Below are 16,064 nucleotides of genomic sequence, written 5' to 3' on the forward strand. Positions count from 1 at the left end.
GTCAGAGTGTTTCAGAAGAAAAGGGAGTACATGCAGGGGGTATAGGAGCCTGCCAAAAGTAATCATCTTGAATAAGGCTGCTCTTCCAGAGAGGCTGAGGGGGAGATTTTCCCAGCTGCGTAGTTGGTTGACTAGTTTTTGGATAAGTGGAGTTAAATTAAGATTATAAAGTGATTGAGGATCCTTACCCACCTGCACTCCCAGATATGTAATTGGTCCTTTGGTGATCTTGACTCCAAGATTTATATCTGTTGGAATACTACATTTGCTAGAAAGAAACATAAGCTCGCTTTTTGTTTTATTGACTTTAAAGCCAGATTCTCTGCCTATTTCTGCTATCAATTGTAAAATCTTAGGTACTTGAGCTAGAGGATCATCGAGAAATAGCAGAACATCATCTGCAAATAGAGCCTGAGTGGTCCTGCCCCCCCCCCCCCACTTTGATTCCATCAATTACTCTGTCTAGTAATCTAGGGAGAGGTTCAAGGGCTAGGTTGAAAAGTAGGGGAGACAGGGGACACCCCTGTCTCGTCCCCTTCTGAAGGGGAAAAGATGCAGACAGGAAACCTGGGGTATAAATACGAGCCTTAGGGGCTTGATACATTAATCTGAAAAGATTGAGGAAACTACTAGTGAAACCCATTTTTATTAAGACCATATCCAGCCATTGCCAATGAACTTCATCAAAGGCCTTATGTGCGTCGAGTAAGAGGAGAGCACTCTGTTTGTTGGTTAAAGGGTACGCTTTTACCTGCTCCAGAATTAATAGTAACTTTCTAACATTGGTGACCGCAGACCTGCCTCTCACAAAGCCCACCTGGTTAGGGCGAATGAGCTTGGGCATGACTATGGCCAGACGATTGGCCATTAATTTGGTTAAGACCTTGAGATCTTGGTTGATTAGTGAAATGGGTCTATAGGATTCAGCTAGAGTGGGATCCTTTGTCTTTTTGTGAATTACTTTAATGTAGGTATCATTTCCAGAGGGCAAAAACTGTTCACCACGCAAGATTCTATTATAAACTTCAGAGAGGGTAGGAGAGATTTCTAATTGTAGTATTTTAAAAAACTCTGAGGATAGGCCATCTGGACCTGGTGCTTTGTTGTTGGCCAGACCTTTGATAGTTTGAATTATTTCGGGGGTGGTAATTAGGGCATTGAGGTCTTCCTCATTGAGCTTTTTAAGAGGGGCAGAATCTAGCCATCTAGTGCTATCAGCTTCACTAAAGGTGTGAGAATTAGTATAGAGGTTCCTGTAGTAGGAGAGGAAGATATCATTAATATCTTTTGGGTGATTCTTGATTTCCCCTAGGTCATTCTGAAGACCTGAGATCAGGGAAGGGTCATATCCCCCTTTGGCCAATCTAGCCAGAAGTCTGCCCGATTTATTGCCGTGTTTGAAGAATTGTAGCTTTTTGTAGGGTTGGGTGAGGAGCTCCCTTTGTTTGAGCCATTTATCTGCAATTACTTTAGCTTTGAGCCACTGCTCCCTAGAGGATGATGAGTGTGAGTTCTGGTATTCTAACAGGGCCTGTCTTACTTTTTTAATCTGAGCAGAGTATTCCTTTGCCACTTTTTTTTTTTTTTTTTGGAGCTAACATATGCCATGATGCGTCCTCTAAGGACGGCTTTAGCAGTGTCCCAGAATAGATGAGGGTCATTTTTATGGGTTTTGTTGTCATCACTGAATTCAAGCCACCAGTTCTGTAATAGAGGGTGGAACTCCTCATCACTATAAAGGTGTGACGGGAATCTCCATATATAATCGGAGCCTCTGGGAGTGAGCTCGTTTAGGGTTATGAAATAGGAGAATGATCTGAGATTACTGCGTCATGTATGGTGGCTTTAGTTAGCCTAGAGGTGAGATCTGGAGAAGTAAACAGGTAGTCTATCCTCGAGAAGGACCTATGGGGATGGGAATAGAACGAGAATTCCCTTTCACTCGGTGAGAGGTATCTCCAGGTGTCCTGTAGCATTAAGAGATTGCTAAGTTTAAAAAGGCAGGTATCTTGGGCTCTGTGAGAGGACGGCCCACGTCCCTCAGTTCTTCTATCCTCGAGAGGGTGCATAACCTCGTTAAAGTCCCCTCCCACTATTAAATGGTGTGGTTCTAGTAGTAGCTGGGTGCCTAGACGTTGAAAAAAACTTTTTTCCCTTCATGCGGCCCATACACATTGTAAATAGTGAGAGTATCTCCTGGGAGTGTGATTTTGACTGCTATACAACGTCCTACAGTATCTACATAGGTTTGCTCAACGGTGCCTTTAAGATGTTTGCTAATTAAAGTTATCACTGCAGCTTTTTTAATTGCAGGTGACCCAAAGCAGTGGGATACCCATTTTTTTTAAGTATTGTATTTCGGACGGGCCCAAATGGGTCTCCTGTAATAAAGCAATGTCAGCGTCTAGGGATTTTAGATGCCGGAGTATTTGAGATCTTTTTATGGGGGAACGTAAACCCTTAACGTTCCAGGATATAATTTTCATGTTATACGGATCTTAGATACCGGTGAGCAAAATGCAGATAATGAATATATCGTAAAGTACAAGATAACTATCTGAAACAGCGAAAAAATTACAATGTGGACCCAGATAGAGAGAGCAACACCCCAAAGTACCTGTAAACAGAAAAATAAACATATAACTAACAAGAATGTGCAGGAGAGAAAAATACTGGTAGGTGGGTGATAGATTAACTCCATCACATGTAGTGAGTCCCACCGTAGTGGGGACTGAGGTTCCTGCTTATAATAAAACACGGTGGCGTGTATTGCCACTAAACCTTTAGGGATTGACTTCTCTTCTTCCCTGTGAATGACACCAGCGAGCTTCCTAGCATCCGAAGCCTATACGGACTGTCCGCGGCAGAATGTCAGACTATAATAACGTCAGAGTTATTAAAGAGGCAGGTAGACCCTCATTCCGGTGGATCATTGGAAGAATGGTTTGGAGAAGTGGATCGTCTAGAAGAGAATGAAAATCTGGTGGTAAGGTAACTATCCGCTTCCTGGGGATGCTTGAAGATTTTAAAAGTATCTTCATCCTCAAAGATCTTGAGGGTGGCGGGATAAAGTAAAGAGAATTTGATTTTCTTCAGCGCGAGGAAGGAGCAGGCTTTGTTGAATGCCTGGCGTTTTTCCGTTACTTCAAAAGAGTAATCGTTGAAGAGCTTGATGGTAGCTTCTTGGTATAGGAGAGGTTCGGTCAAGGCCTTAAAGGCCCGGAGTATCCTGATCTTAGCATTGTAGTCCAGGTATCTGGTCATGGCCATCCGGGGGGTTGCTTTAGCTGGGTTCTTTTTCGGGGGCCCTACCCTATGAGCACGCTCCACTCTGAAGTCTCCCGATAAGTTTAGCAGCTGCGGCAGGATTTTTTCGCAGAACTCAGGGATATCGCTAGGGCAGCATGTTTCAGGGAGGCCTACAATCCTTAGATTGTTACGCCTCGACCTGTTCTCCAGATCTTCTATGCGGGCATGGAAGACTGCGTTGTCTTTTATAAGCGAGTCCATCTTGGAAATATTAAAGTCACAGTCCTGTTCGCACTGCCTAATTCGTTGTTCAACTTCTCCTATTCTAGCGCTTTGGGCCCTAAGCTCTTTAGTCACGCTTGCTAGAGACCTGGAGACAGCGGACTCAATGGTGGCTTGCAGGTCTGGGGCTAGCAGCTTCATCATTTCTTTGGCCATAGTTTTATAGTTAATGGGAGGTGTAGGGCGCTTACCCTCCTCGGATGGGGCATCAGAGTCTTCTTCCCAGTCTTGCTGCGAGTGGACAGCCTCAGATCGATTTCCTCTCTTCCTCGCGCTGGCGGCCATCTTGCCTTGTGACTGCTGTTCCTGCGTGTCTCCCCGGGAGTTAGTCTGGCGGGTCTGGCGAGTAACGTAGCGGTCCATATGGTTGTCCCCGTGCTGCGGGGGCTGTGTGCAGCTCGGATGTAAGAGATCCGAGCGATCTGATATGATAGTATGACCGCGGGCGGCCCGGCTTATCGGAGCTCCGCTAGTCTGCGTCCACCATCACAGGCGCCGGAACCGGAAGTCCCACGCCATGGATTTTAAAGGACTTGGTGGGTACACAGAAGTCCTCACAGAAGTTGATATAGGATGTCCAAGTTTGGTGCTTCCAGTCCGTGCTGTCAAAACATGCCTGAAGTTGGAGCTTGGCCTTATTTATCCACACTTAACCTCCCTGGCGGTCAATTGATTTGCGGCCGCTTGGAGGTTTTTTAGCCTAATTTTTTTACCATGTAGCTAGCCTATCGCTAGCTACATGATTCCCCCCTCCCTACGGCCTCCCTCCCACCCCTCTGATCGCCGTCGGCAATCAAGCCCATCCGGAAATCTCGTTTTGAACGGGATTTTCTTTAGGGCTTCCCCCGTCGCCATGGAGACGAACGGAGTGACGTCATCGACGTCTGGAGTCCCGATCCGCCCTAGAGCGCAGCCTGGCGGCGATTGGCCAGGCTGTGCAAGGGGTATGCAGGGGGGGGCCTGCATCGCGGAGGGTAGCGGCGGCGATCAGGTAAGACACGCAGCTAGCAAAGTGCTAGCTGCGTGTTTTTTAGAAAAAATTATCCAAATTGGCCCACCGGGGCCTGAGAAATCATCCGCGGCGGCATACCCCGAGCTCAGCTCAGGATTACCGCCAAGGAGGTTAAGTAGATCCCAGGACTGGGTTTGCAGATTCCAAGTGCCTTCTGTATGTGAGAACCAGATGAATGAGGCAGTGGTCAGAGGAACCCAGCGCTGCCCACGAGATGACCTTGTAGGCATTCTTTAGAGGCGTGTAACAGTGGTTGAGAGTGCAAGTATTCCTGGTGGGGTAAGTTGTGGTGTTGCATCACTTGACGGAGGTTGGCTATGTTGAAGTCGTCCATTACAATGAACAGGGAGTCTGAAAGGGACATCTCCCACTGCAAGATGGTATTGCTAAGGTCACGCTGGGCGAATTTAACGTCAGCCCAGAGGGGATGTACGCACTAGGAGGTGAACTCCCTGGGTGAGTATGTTGGCCTACAGTTTGAGGAGTTTGAGATCAGGGGTGCACTTCTTGGCTAGTAATTATGTATTTGGGCACCATGCGGAGTTGACATAAAAACAAAATCGTCCCGTTTCTTTTTCCCCGAGAGGGTGGATTGGCAGCCTGCTCATAAAAGGTTAAAGCCTGGAAGAAGTAGGGTGTTTTCTGGGATGTCCTCATGCAGCCATGTTTCTGTGAATCCGAGGACAGGGGAGTAACTACCGAGCTCCCTCTTGTTGCTGAGAACGCAACGTTTGTCCAACTTGTTTAGTGCTGTGTCAAGCAGTACTGAGAATTTCAATTTAATTTATTATATAGGGCTACGTTTCCACTATACCTAGGCGAATCCACATAGAAAAAAACGCCTGTGGATTCGAATGAGTATGCAAATTCACGTGCGTTTGTGGGCTTTTTTTCATGCAAATTCGTGTGCGTACGCGAAATTTTTATTTTTTCCTGTCGCCATTCACTACTATTGACTTCCATACGTGAAAACGCATAATCTGTGTGGAAAATTGTTGCAGTGGCGGACGTTTTTTTTTCCGCCTGTGGGGCGAAGCGAGTTTTACCTGTAATGGAAACGGGCCCATCGACATGTATTGTCATTCGATTCTGCATGCAGAAAATGCATGCAAATTCGCCTTAGTGGAAACGGGCCCTAAATATTTAAAATTGTACTGTTGGTAGTAGAATGATCATTGAACTGTGATCATTGATCACTTGAACCCCCCTCCCCCCCACCCCACCCCCACCAAATCTCAGAGGGAAAATCCGGTGAGCGCTACCTGAAAGAGGCAGAGCTTTCTGCTGTAGCTCTGCCTCTACTGAAGTTAATCGCCGCCTTTCCCCCTCTGTCTTTTCTCACATAGAGGGGCGGGGAGAGGCAGCGATCCGCACGGAGATTGACTTCATTAGAGGCAAAGCTAGAGCGCCAAGCTCTGCCACCCCAGGCAGCAGAATCCATGACTTTGAAAGTCGTGGATGTTTGCCCGAGGATTTGGGAGTATAAAGCCATCGTTTTGCTGTGGGGATGTGGCGGGTTAACTCTCCTTGTACTTCTCAAGCTAACTACCTGGTAAAAATAACAATTTTTATCCGCTTCAGAGTCTCTTTAATTTACTGCAGTATTATACAGTTTTTATTATTTACTTTTACAATTTATTAAAAGTACATGTTGTATACTACTAGAAATGAGCTTTTGAATTCTGAACACTTTGGCATAGAACCTAAACCTTTACGTACGGCATTGAACCAAAACCTTTACCTGTGCAGGCCGCAGCATTGGGGTGATTAACTCTCCCTCATTGCAGCCTTTGGCAGCTGTGCTCCACCATTATGTTCCATCTCTCAAATACTTCCTTCTTCTGGGTGTGGAGGAGGAAGTATCAGATGGAATTTGACCACCTGGCACGGATCACATTCGCAAAGGTTCTTGTTCTGTCCCAAAGCATTTAAAACGCTTTTCCAAATTTGAAAGCTCATCCTTCTTTACTTCTGTAAGATTATGTTTGTGTGCACCCAATTCTGTACCTGGTAACATTTTTTTTTTGTGTGTCCCATAAGGCTGTTCATGACAATCAGATCCTCATTGTTATTGGGGAAACCGGCTCCGGAAAAACAACTCAGATCACTCAATATCTAGCAGAGGCTGGATATACAACAAGAGGAAAAATTGGTTGTACTCAACCCAGAAGAGTGGCTGCCATGTCTGTTGCCAAAAGAGTGTCTGAGGAATATGGCTGCTGTTTGGGTCAGGAGGTAAGCTCATGTTTCATCTTTACTTTAGTGTAATTCTTACTGATTCTAGCAATATATTACAGCATTTAAAAAAGCATAACCATTTATTATAATTTCCCTACCAATCATATTCCAACATGTTGAACTGACAGATGTGGTGTCCTTGTGTATTTTCTTGTTAAGGGTCCTTTTACACTTGCAGGAAAATCCTCCGTTGCATTACCCTATTTTACCACAAGTGGCCGCAAAAGCAATGAGTCTATGGAGACTTTCACGCTTATTGCGTTCCGTTGCAGTACGCCCGAAGTATCTGAGCCGACGCAAGGGCAGGAGCACGTTACTGCAAGCACCACGCTTAAAGGAGAACTGTAGTGAGAGGTATATAGAGGCTGCCATATTTATTTCCTTTTAAGCAATACCAGTTGCCTGGCTATCCTGCTGATCCTCTGCCTCCAATACTTTTTGCCCTAGACCCTGAACAAGCATGCCACAGATCAGGTGTTTCTGACATTTTTGTCAGATCTGACAAGATTAGCCCCATGCTTGTTTCTGGTGTGATTCTGCAGGCAGATAGCTCAGCAGGGCTACCAGGTAACCAGTATTGTTTAAAAGGAAATCAATATGGCAGCCTCCATATTCATCTCACTACAGTTCTCCTTTAATGCACAGTGCTTGGGGTAATGGAAGTCTATGGGCGACGCAGTAAGTGTGGGAATCCTAGTGACTTGCTTCCTGCTCAGCATGGAGTATGTCGCTGAGCGCGGGGCGGCGCTATGCATATAACCCCGTCGGTGCACTCTGACACAGTCATATGAGTGAGGTTTTTTGCGGTTGAAAAGTAAAAATAAGAACTTGAAAGTTCATCTGTGACTGGAGCAACAAACTGTACATTACTAAAAGCGGAGTACACACTTTACTTTTTCTTTGGCCAAAACATTCACTCCTGATCATCTCAGTGGAAAGTCAAAAGCATTTACAGCTATATCACAGTGTCCCTTGCACCCCCTTCAACAAAGTGGTGGGACATCACTGTTCCTCGACTGCTGCCGTTTTTTTTGTAGGAAATTCCCTTGAATTTCATGCAGCAGGGCACTGTACAGCTGCCCCACCTCTTTATAAAACTGACTTTATTAGCAGAAGTTGGCGCTAAGGAGACTAGAACACCTAAGCTGCAAGTTCCAAAGAGGGGATCCCAAGACCCTCAAAAATCAACTATAAACAATTTATAAATAAGGAACACGCGCTAGTGATAATGATTTAATCTATAAAATTCTCATGTACATAGATAAAATGCTAAAAAAAACCACACCTATAACAAAACACTCATGCCTTTCATACTATTCACAATCATACCATAAATTCATCAGGTGTATCAAAAACCTCTTCCTAACAACCTGAGCTAATTAAGATCTACACCTAGACTCTTGATTGCTTATTGGCAGTCCTTAATAGCATATGATTCCTGGAGCATAGAAAAAAAGGCTTTTTTCTTTTCTTTTTTTCCAGCAACTATTCCAAAAATAGATCGTATATTAAGATCCTATTCATGAGAAGAGTTGATCAATTTTGTGCAATAAACAGGTGTCAGTTCCAACAGTGCATCACTCAGCCTCAGTGGATTCAGCCCGTTTGATATGTGCTGTCAGTTTTTCACACCGGCATCTTTTAAGACTTTATAAGTCACACTGCATAGATCAGCCTCAGTGGATTCAGCCCGTTTCATATGTGTTAACAGTCTCGTTTACAAACGCTTTTTCAAGCGTAACTTTACAGCAAACTATGTTCAATCAGAGTACCTCTGTCTTAGAAGCTCCTCTCCCCGATCTTCAAGCTATAGACTCAGCCGGGTACTTCAGAGCTCCCTTTTCCGTTCAGCTCTCGGCGATGCTTGGTCGCATACGTCACTTCCTGCTGACAAGTTCAGCGTGACGCCCGCTGTCTGTTCCAGCAAGCCGTAAGCTGCTCTTTCTGGTGACGTCACCTTAAAGCAATAGGATCCTTTGATGTGCAAATGGTCGCTAAGCGCTATTGCGGCCAGTTTAGTTCCTAAATGCTCCAGAAACGGTTTATTCAGTTACAAGAGAACCTCTACGCGTTTCAGCTATAATACCTTCTTCAGGAGGATTGATTTTACTCGACATAGTTCATCCACTTAAATAGGTTTTTGCCTGCTCCACCACCCATGTGCAGGTTTATCTCCGCCCACCTCATCATTATGCAAAGTGTGGGTTTATGCAAGTACTTAGCTCATTTTGGCACCTCACAGCTTTTCTTATGCAGATTTATCAACACCCACCTCATCATTATGCACATGTGGGTTTATGCAAATCCTTATACTACCTCTGACATCTCACAGCTTATCATGTGCATATTTATCTTCACCCTTCTCATCAATATGCAAATGTGGGTTTATGCAGATATTTTACTCATAACTTATCATACTACCATCACAGCAATCCATGCATAATTCTACTCCTTTCATCAATCATGCCTATTGTTTGAATGTATAGTCATTCATTAAAAAAAGCGAATGTTTCCATCTCGCTATTTACGGTAATCCTTTTGGCATCAATGTGTCCAGCTGAAAGATCCATCTGGATTCATTCCTAGATATTTTCCTAATAAAATCACCCCCCCTCGGACTCCTCTTTATCACTTCTAAACCAAAAAAGATTGTACCTTTCAAACTTCCATTATGTCTCTCTTTATAATGGTTAGAAAGTGGGTGTTTCTCATTTTTCTTAAGTATATTTTTAAAATGTTCCCCTATACGTGTATGCAATACTCTCTTTGTTCTTCCAACATATCTTTTATGACAGGGACATTGGATACAATATATGACCCCCTTCGTATTGCATGTTATGGAGTCTTTAATTTTAAAGGACACCCCAGCCGGTGTGATGACTTCAGTGACTTTTCCAGGATTATGTTTCATTCTGCAGTTATTGCAGAATCCACATCTTTTAAAACCCTGTTGTCCTTTTAATATCATTGACATATCTCCTTTATTAATTTCATTAGCAGCTGTGGCAATAGAAAGGCCCACATTAGGGGCTCTTTTAAAGATTAGTTTTGGGTTCTCTGGTAATATTTCCCCCAGAATTTTATCCTCCTTCAATACGTTCCAGTGTTTCCGGACAATTCCAGATATCGCCCTGGATTGTGATGTGTATTGAAGGACCATGGAAAAGTCACTTCCGTCCCACTCTGTTTTAGTTTTTGGGGCTAATAAGTCTTCTCTTTTCTTACATGCAATCACCCTTCTAGATTCCTCTATCTCTATTCTCCGCTTCTTCATTATATTCAGCAATTTCTGTACAATTGCGTCGCAATCTCGTGAACTGCCCCCTGGGAACACCATTCAACCAGCGTGGTAAATGACAGCTGGTATTTACCACGCTGGTAAATCTCGAATCTCGAGAACTGCCTCCTTGAAAAAGGTTACCCCAAAAGACAGAGGAATCTAGAAGGGTGATTGCATGTAAGAAAAGAGAAGACTTATTAGCCCCAAAAACTAAAACAGAGTGGGACGGGAGTGACTTTTCCATGGTCCTTCAATACACATCACAATCCAGGGCGATATCTGGAACTGTCCGGAAACACTGGAACGTATTGAAGGAGGATAAAATTCTGGGGGAAATATTACCAGAGAACCCAAAACTAATCTTTAAAAGAGCCCCTAATGTGGGCCTTTCTATTGCCACAGCTGCTAATGAAATTAATAAAGGAGATATGTCAATGATATTAAAAGGACAACAGGGTTTTAAAAGATGTGGATTCTGCAATAACTGCAGAATGACACATAATCCTGGAAAAGTCACTGAAGTCATCACACCGGCTGGGGTGTCCTTTAAAATTAAAGACTCCATAACATGCAATACGAAGGGGGTCATATATTGTATCCAATGTCCCTGTCATAAAAGATATGTTGGAAGAACAAAGAGAGTATTGCATACACGTATAGGGGAACATTTTAAAAATATACTTAAGAAAAATGAAACACCCACTTTCTAACCATTATAAAGAGAGACATAATGGAAGTTTGAAAGGTACAATCTTTTTTGGTTTAGAAGTGATAAAGAGGAGTCCGAGGGGGGGTGATTTTATTAGGAAAATGTCTAGGAATGAATCCAGATGGATCTTTCAGCTGGACACAATGGGCTCTATTCTCAAAGACTTCCCGCATGCGGTAAAGTACATGCGGGAAGTTTGCACCCAAAATACCGTCAAGTTTGCATTCTCTAAATTTTCCGCATGTTTTTCCCGCATGCGGAAAAAGTGTGGTAAAAGTGCGGGATTCATGCGGAGAACTTTCCGCAAAAGTCGGTATTTTCCGCAATAAAAGATCAATTCTCAAAAATGTTCAGGCGCATCATTTCGTCGTTAATTACCGATTTTTTTATCACCTACAAGTAGTAGGTGATATATTCCGAATCCCATTGACTTTAATGAAGTGTGGAGGCTTAAAGGGAAGGTTCAGGGAGGGGATACAAAAAATAAAAATAAATTTCCACTTACCTGGGGCTTTCTCCAGCCCGTGGCAGGCAGGAGGTGCCCTCGCCGCCGCTCCGCAGGCTCCCGGTGGTCTCCGGTGCCCGACCCGACCTGGCCAGGCCGGCTGCCAGGTCGGGCTCTTCTGCGCTTCATTTCCTGGGACTTCTGCGTCCCACGACGGCGCGCTGACGTCATCGGACGTCCGCCGGGCTGTACTGCGCATGCGCAGTAGTTCTGCGCATGCGCAGTACAGCCCGGCGGACGTCCGATGACGTCAGCGCGCCGTCGTGGGACGCAGAAGTCCCAGGAAATGGAGCGCAGAAGAGCCCGACCTGGCAGCCGGCCTGGCCAGGTCGGGTCGGGCACCGGAGACCACCGGGAGCCTGCGGAGCGGCGGCGAGGGCACCTCCTGCCTGCCACGGGCTGGAGGAAGCCCCAGGTAAGTGGAAATTTATTTTTATTTTTTGTATCCCCTCCCTGAACCTTCCCTTTAAGGGCTGTGATTGCTGGACTTTTAATTTTTTTTTTTTTTAAACACTTTTTCATGCGACCTTTTTACCGCATGATTCCCGCATGAATAATGGCCGTTTCCGCATCTTCTTTCCCGCATGCGGCAAACATGCGGAAAATGTTAGTGAATGCTGAAAAAATGCGGAGTTTACCGCCGGCGGGAATGTACCGGTAAAATTTTGCGGTACTTTTGGCTCTTTGAGAATAGAGCCCATTGATGCCAAAAGGATTAAATAGCGAGATGGAAACATTCGCTTTTTTTAATGAATGACTATACATTCAAACAATAGGCATGATTGATGAAAGGAGTAGAATTATGCATGGATTGCTGTGATGGTAGTATGATAAGTTATGAGTAAAATATCTGCATAAACCCACATTTGCATATTGATGAGAAGGGTGAAGATAAATATGCACATGATAAGCTGTGAGATGTCATAGAGGTAGTATAAGGATTTGCATAAACCCACATGTGCATAATGATGAGGTGGGTGTTGATAAATCTGCATAAGAAAAGCTGTGAGGTGCCAAAATGAGCTAAGTACTTGCATAAACCCACACTTTGCATAATGATGAGGTGGGCGGAGATAAACCTGCACATGGGTGGTGGAGCAGGCAAAAACCTATTTAAGTGGATGAACTATGTCGAGTAAAATCAATCCTCCTGAACAAGGTATTATAGCTGAAATGCGTAGAGGTTCTCTTGTAACTGAATAAACCGTTTCTGGAGCATTTAGGAACTAAACTGGCCGCAATAGCGCTTAGCGACCATTTGCACATCAAAGGATCCTATTGCTTTAAGGTGACGTCACCAGAAAGAGCAGCTTACGGCTTGCTGGAACAGACAGCGGGCGTCACGCTGAACTTGTCAGCAGGAAGTGACGTATGCGACCAAGCATCGCCGAGAGCTGAACGGAAAAGGGAGCTCTGAAGTACCCGGCTGAGTCTATAGCTTGAAGATCGGGGAGAGGAGCTTCTAAGACAGAGGTACTCTGATTGAACATAGTTTGCTGTAAAGTCACGCTTGAAAAAGCGTTTGTAAACGAGACTGTTAGCACATATGAAACGGGCTGAATCCACTGAGGCTGATCTATGCAGTGTGACTTATAAAGTCTTAAAAGATGCCTGTGTGAAAAACTGACAGCACATATCAAACGGGCTGAATCCACTGAGGCTGAGTGATGCACTGTTGGAACTGATACCTGTTTATTGCACAAAATTGATCAACTCTTCTCATGAATAGGATCTTAATATACGATCTATTTTTGGAATAGTTGCTGGAAAGAAAGAAAAGAAAAAAGCCTTTTTTCTATGCTCCAGGAATCATATGCTATTAAGGACTGCCAATAAGCATTCAAGAGTCTAGGTGTAGATCTTAATTAGCTCAGGTTGTTAGGAAGAGGTTTTTGATACACCTGATGAATTTATGGTATGATTGTGAATAGTATGAAAGGCATGAGTGTTTTGTTATAGGTGTGGGGTTTTTTAGCATTTTATCTATGTACATGAGAATTTTATAGATTAAATCATTATCACTAGCGCGTGTTCCTTATTTATAAATTCTTTATAAAACTGTACATTATGTTCTACCAGAAGCCAAGCGGCATGACTGTACAGCTTTCGTTTCAAATCTGCTGCCTGAAATGATCAGTACGAATGTCAATTATATAAAGTGTGTATGATCTAAATAGCTGCACAAAACACTTGGGTCCATATGCAATTAACTTTTTCTCCGGATTTTTTTCTCCTAGGTTACTTTTTCAATGCCTTAGTTAGTCAGACTAGGAACTTATGATCTTTAGGGGAATATACAAAGGTATACCTTGGACTTCACCTGAATTTCAATGCAGCAATGCTGCTTTATTGTATTGTATACCAAAACTTACAAAAAAGCATAGCATGATGTTTCAATCAAAAATATTTGATAAAGGTCCTTGACCAAAACAATTTTTTTAAGCTTTGGTATATGTTGCAATAAAGCAGCATTGCTGCATTGAAATCCAGGTGGAGTCCCGGGTCTACTTTTACACATGTATGTTCCTTCCACTGATAGCAATGGGTGCGGCAGCCAGAAATATCTCGGTGAGTACTTTCTAGTCATCTGAGCTGGACAATCCTTTTCACCTACCAGCCCTCACCTCCTGAGCCTGAATGCCCTTCTTCCGCATCTCTCCCATTCCAGCCAGCACTTCTCTACTCCACACCTCTCCCCCAGACAGCAACTTCACAATTGCCCCCCCCCCAACCCATTTTTTCCCCATCCTTCATCTCTATACTCCCCACCCTGCAGCACGGAGTTCACCTTCAGTCCACTGGCTACTTCCTACCATGAGCTTACCCACCACTCCAAATTCTCACTCCTGCAAATATATAATCCACTGTTTCCCCATGGCAACGTGACTCTTCCTATTTCCATGGTCGCACACTGTTAGGTGTCCCATGATGAACTGTGGTGTTTCTCTTTCCTCCACTGTCCAGCTCCCTTCCTTATTCTCAAGGAAACCTTCCCCACGGTTTTTTTTGCGATTGGACATATTTCAGCGGTGTACAAACACAAAACTAAAGTATCCAAGAGTTTTTGTGCAGCATTGCTTTTTCCTTTCCGTGGACTACTAAACTAACTACTGGTAAAATAATTTTTGGGACATAAAATTTAGTGCATGAGGTTTGCTGCAGCTTATTTTGCTTATTTACCTTAAGAGGGGGAAGTTTCTGTATCCTAAAGATGCTTAGCCATGCTAATCCAGCAATGAGACCCCCAAAAGCATGGAATACTGGACAAGCCAGGATCTGGAGGCTTCCCCCACCTGAGGAGAGTACCCCATTGGGGCTGGTTACAAATCAAATTAAAAAACACAGGGACACCAGGATCCCAGTCTGGGGTAGTAGCCATTGCTGGCGATAGGCTCAGTCGCCGAAAGCGAAACTGAGCCATGTTGGGGGAACGGAGGATCGTTGAGTACCGGCGCGGGCACAGGGCAACTGCAGGGCACCGGTAGAAGTAAGTAAAACTGCCTTTTTGTAAATGACTTAGGTATTCCTTTACTTGCTACATCAAGCAACCACTTATAACAGCATATGAGGAAGTACTGTTTCCACCACTGCCTTGTGTTAGAATTTAAGTAGGCCTCAGTTACTTGGCCTGAGTTTAGGTAAAAAGGCTTGTCCGCAGAGTATGTCTTTTACATAAATAGAGTTTCTTGAGATGCAGGCAGAGGCATCTCAGTGTCTGCTTGAAGAAACAAGCAGATACTGAGAACATCAGAGAACATGTTCCTGGAAGAAGGCCACAGGCCTACTCTGACCTCAACACGTACACCACAGGAACAATCAACATAGGCCATGTTTACCAAAATACCAAATTCCAGTAAGTAAAGGAAAGGTGACATTGAATATTAATCGAGTAGGTGGGTATTATGACACCACGAGGGGGCTCAACCAATAGTCTGGTCTAGGGGATGGCGAAGATTATGTCACATTTACCTCTTTCCTAGTCGGTATTAAAACCGAGGTGGGCGATCAGAGCTCACTCTCTGCTTCTTACTTTCACACTAGCTCTAAATGCTGACAAGGACCTCTAAGTATTTTCATTCCTTTCTGTAATCTGATATGTTTTATGCTGTACATATGTAGTCTAGTGTAACGTAGTTTAGAAAGAAGGTACCTGATTGACTTCAGCAGGAAGTTTAATCAAGAAGCTTGTAACGCAACATGAAGATTGGCGTGGCTAGGATATGATGAACTGTATCTATCTGTATTTCTGTTTCCTGAATAAATAACGTGAATATTGAAGAAGCCTGAGAAAGTCTATCTCCTGCTTGCTGTGATGAGTCGTGTGTGCAACTCTTGCTGATGAGTTGCTGGTGCCGGAAAAAGGTGATTAGATCAGTTTATAACACCTTGGTTTTCTGGATACCAAGTGGTTGCAGCTCAAAAATACTGAACTTTGTGTGCAACATAAAATTTAAGAAGCCCAAATGGGGTAAGACTATAAAAGCAATGAACAATTGGAGGTAACTAAAATGACTATAAGCATTAGGTAATATGCATAAATACTGTAATAGGAAGGCAAGTTAGAGCTAACCTTATCTTCTTATTGATACAGAGTATGGTTTCAGACTTTTTTTTTTTTCAAAATTGCACTTTTTCCTTGCTGGTACACTTTTTAAGGACAGCTGAGGCGAGTTAATAAATTCTCACACTCTTAATTCACACAAATTAACTAAATGAGAACTCTTGACACCCTGCAGTTAAGTTTTAATTAAGTTGTTAACTTTAGGATCCAGTTGGTAACCTTAGGATA

The 16,064-nt window shown here is 43.7% G+C and overlaps 1 protein-coding gene across 1 annotated transcript in view; it reads left to right on the top strand.

Annotated features, from left to right (window-relative positions):
• Window positions 1-16,064, top strand: part of DHX8 (DEAH-box helicase 8) — a 140,876-nt gene that overhangs the window by 62,307 nt on the left and 62,505 nt on the right. The window contains exon 14 of the mRNA XM_068263424.1: window positions 6,584-6,778. Within this exon, the coding sequence (XP_068119525.1) occupies window positions 6,584-6,778 (195 nt within the window). The remainder of the gene's footprint in view (window positions 1-6,583; window positions 6,779-16,064) is intronic.

The sequence above is a fragment of the Hyperolius riggenbachi genome, chromosome 12 (assembly GCF_040937935.1).
Source record: "Hyperolius riggenbachi isolate aHypRig1 chromosome 12, aHypRig1.pri, whole genome shotgun sequence".
Lineage (NCBI taxonomy): Eukaryota > Metazoa > Chordata > Amphibia > Anura > Hyperoliidae > Hyperolius > Hyperolius riggenbachi.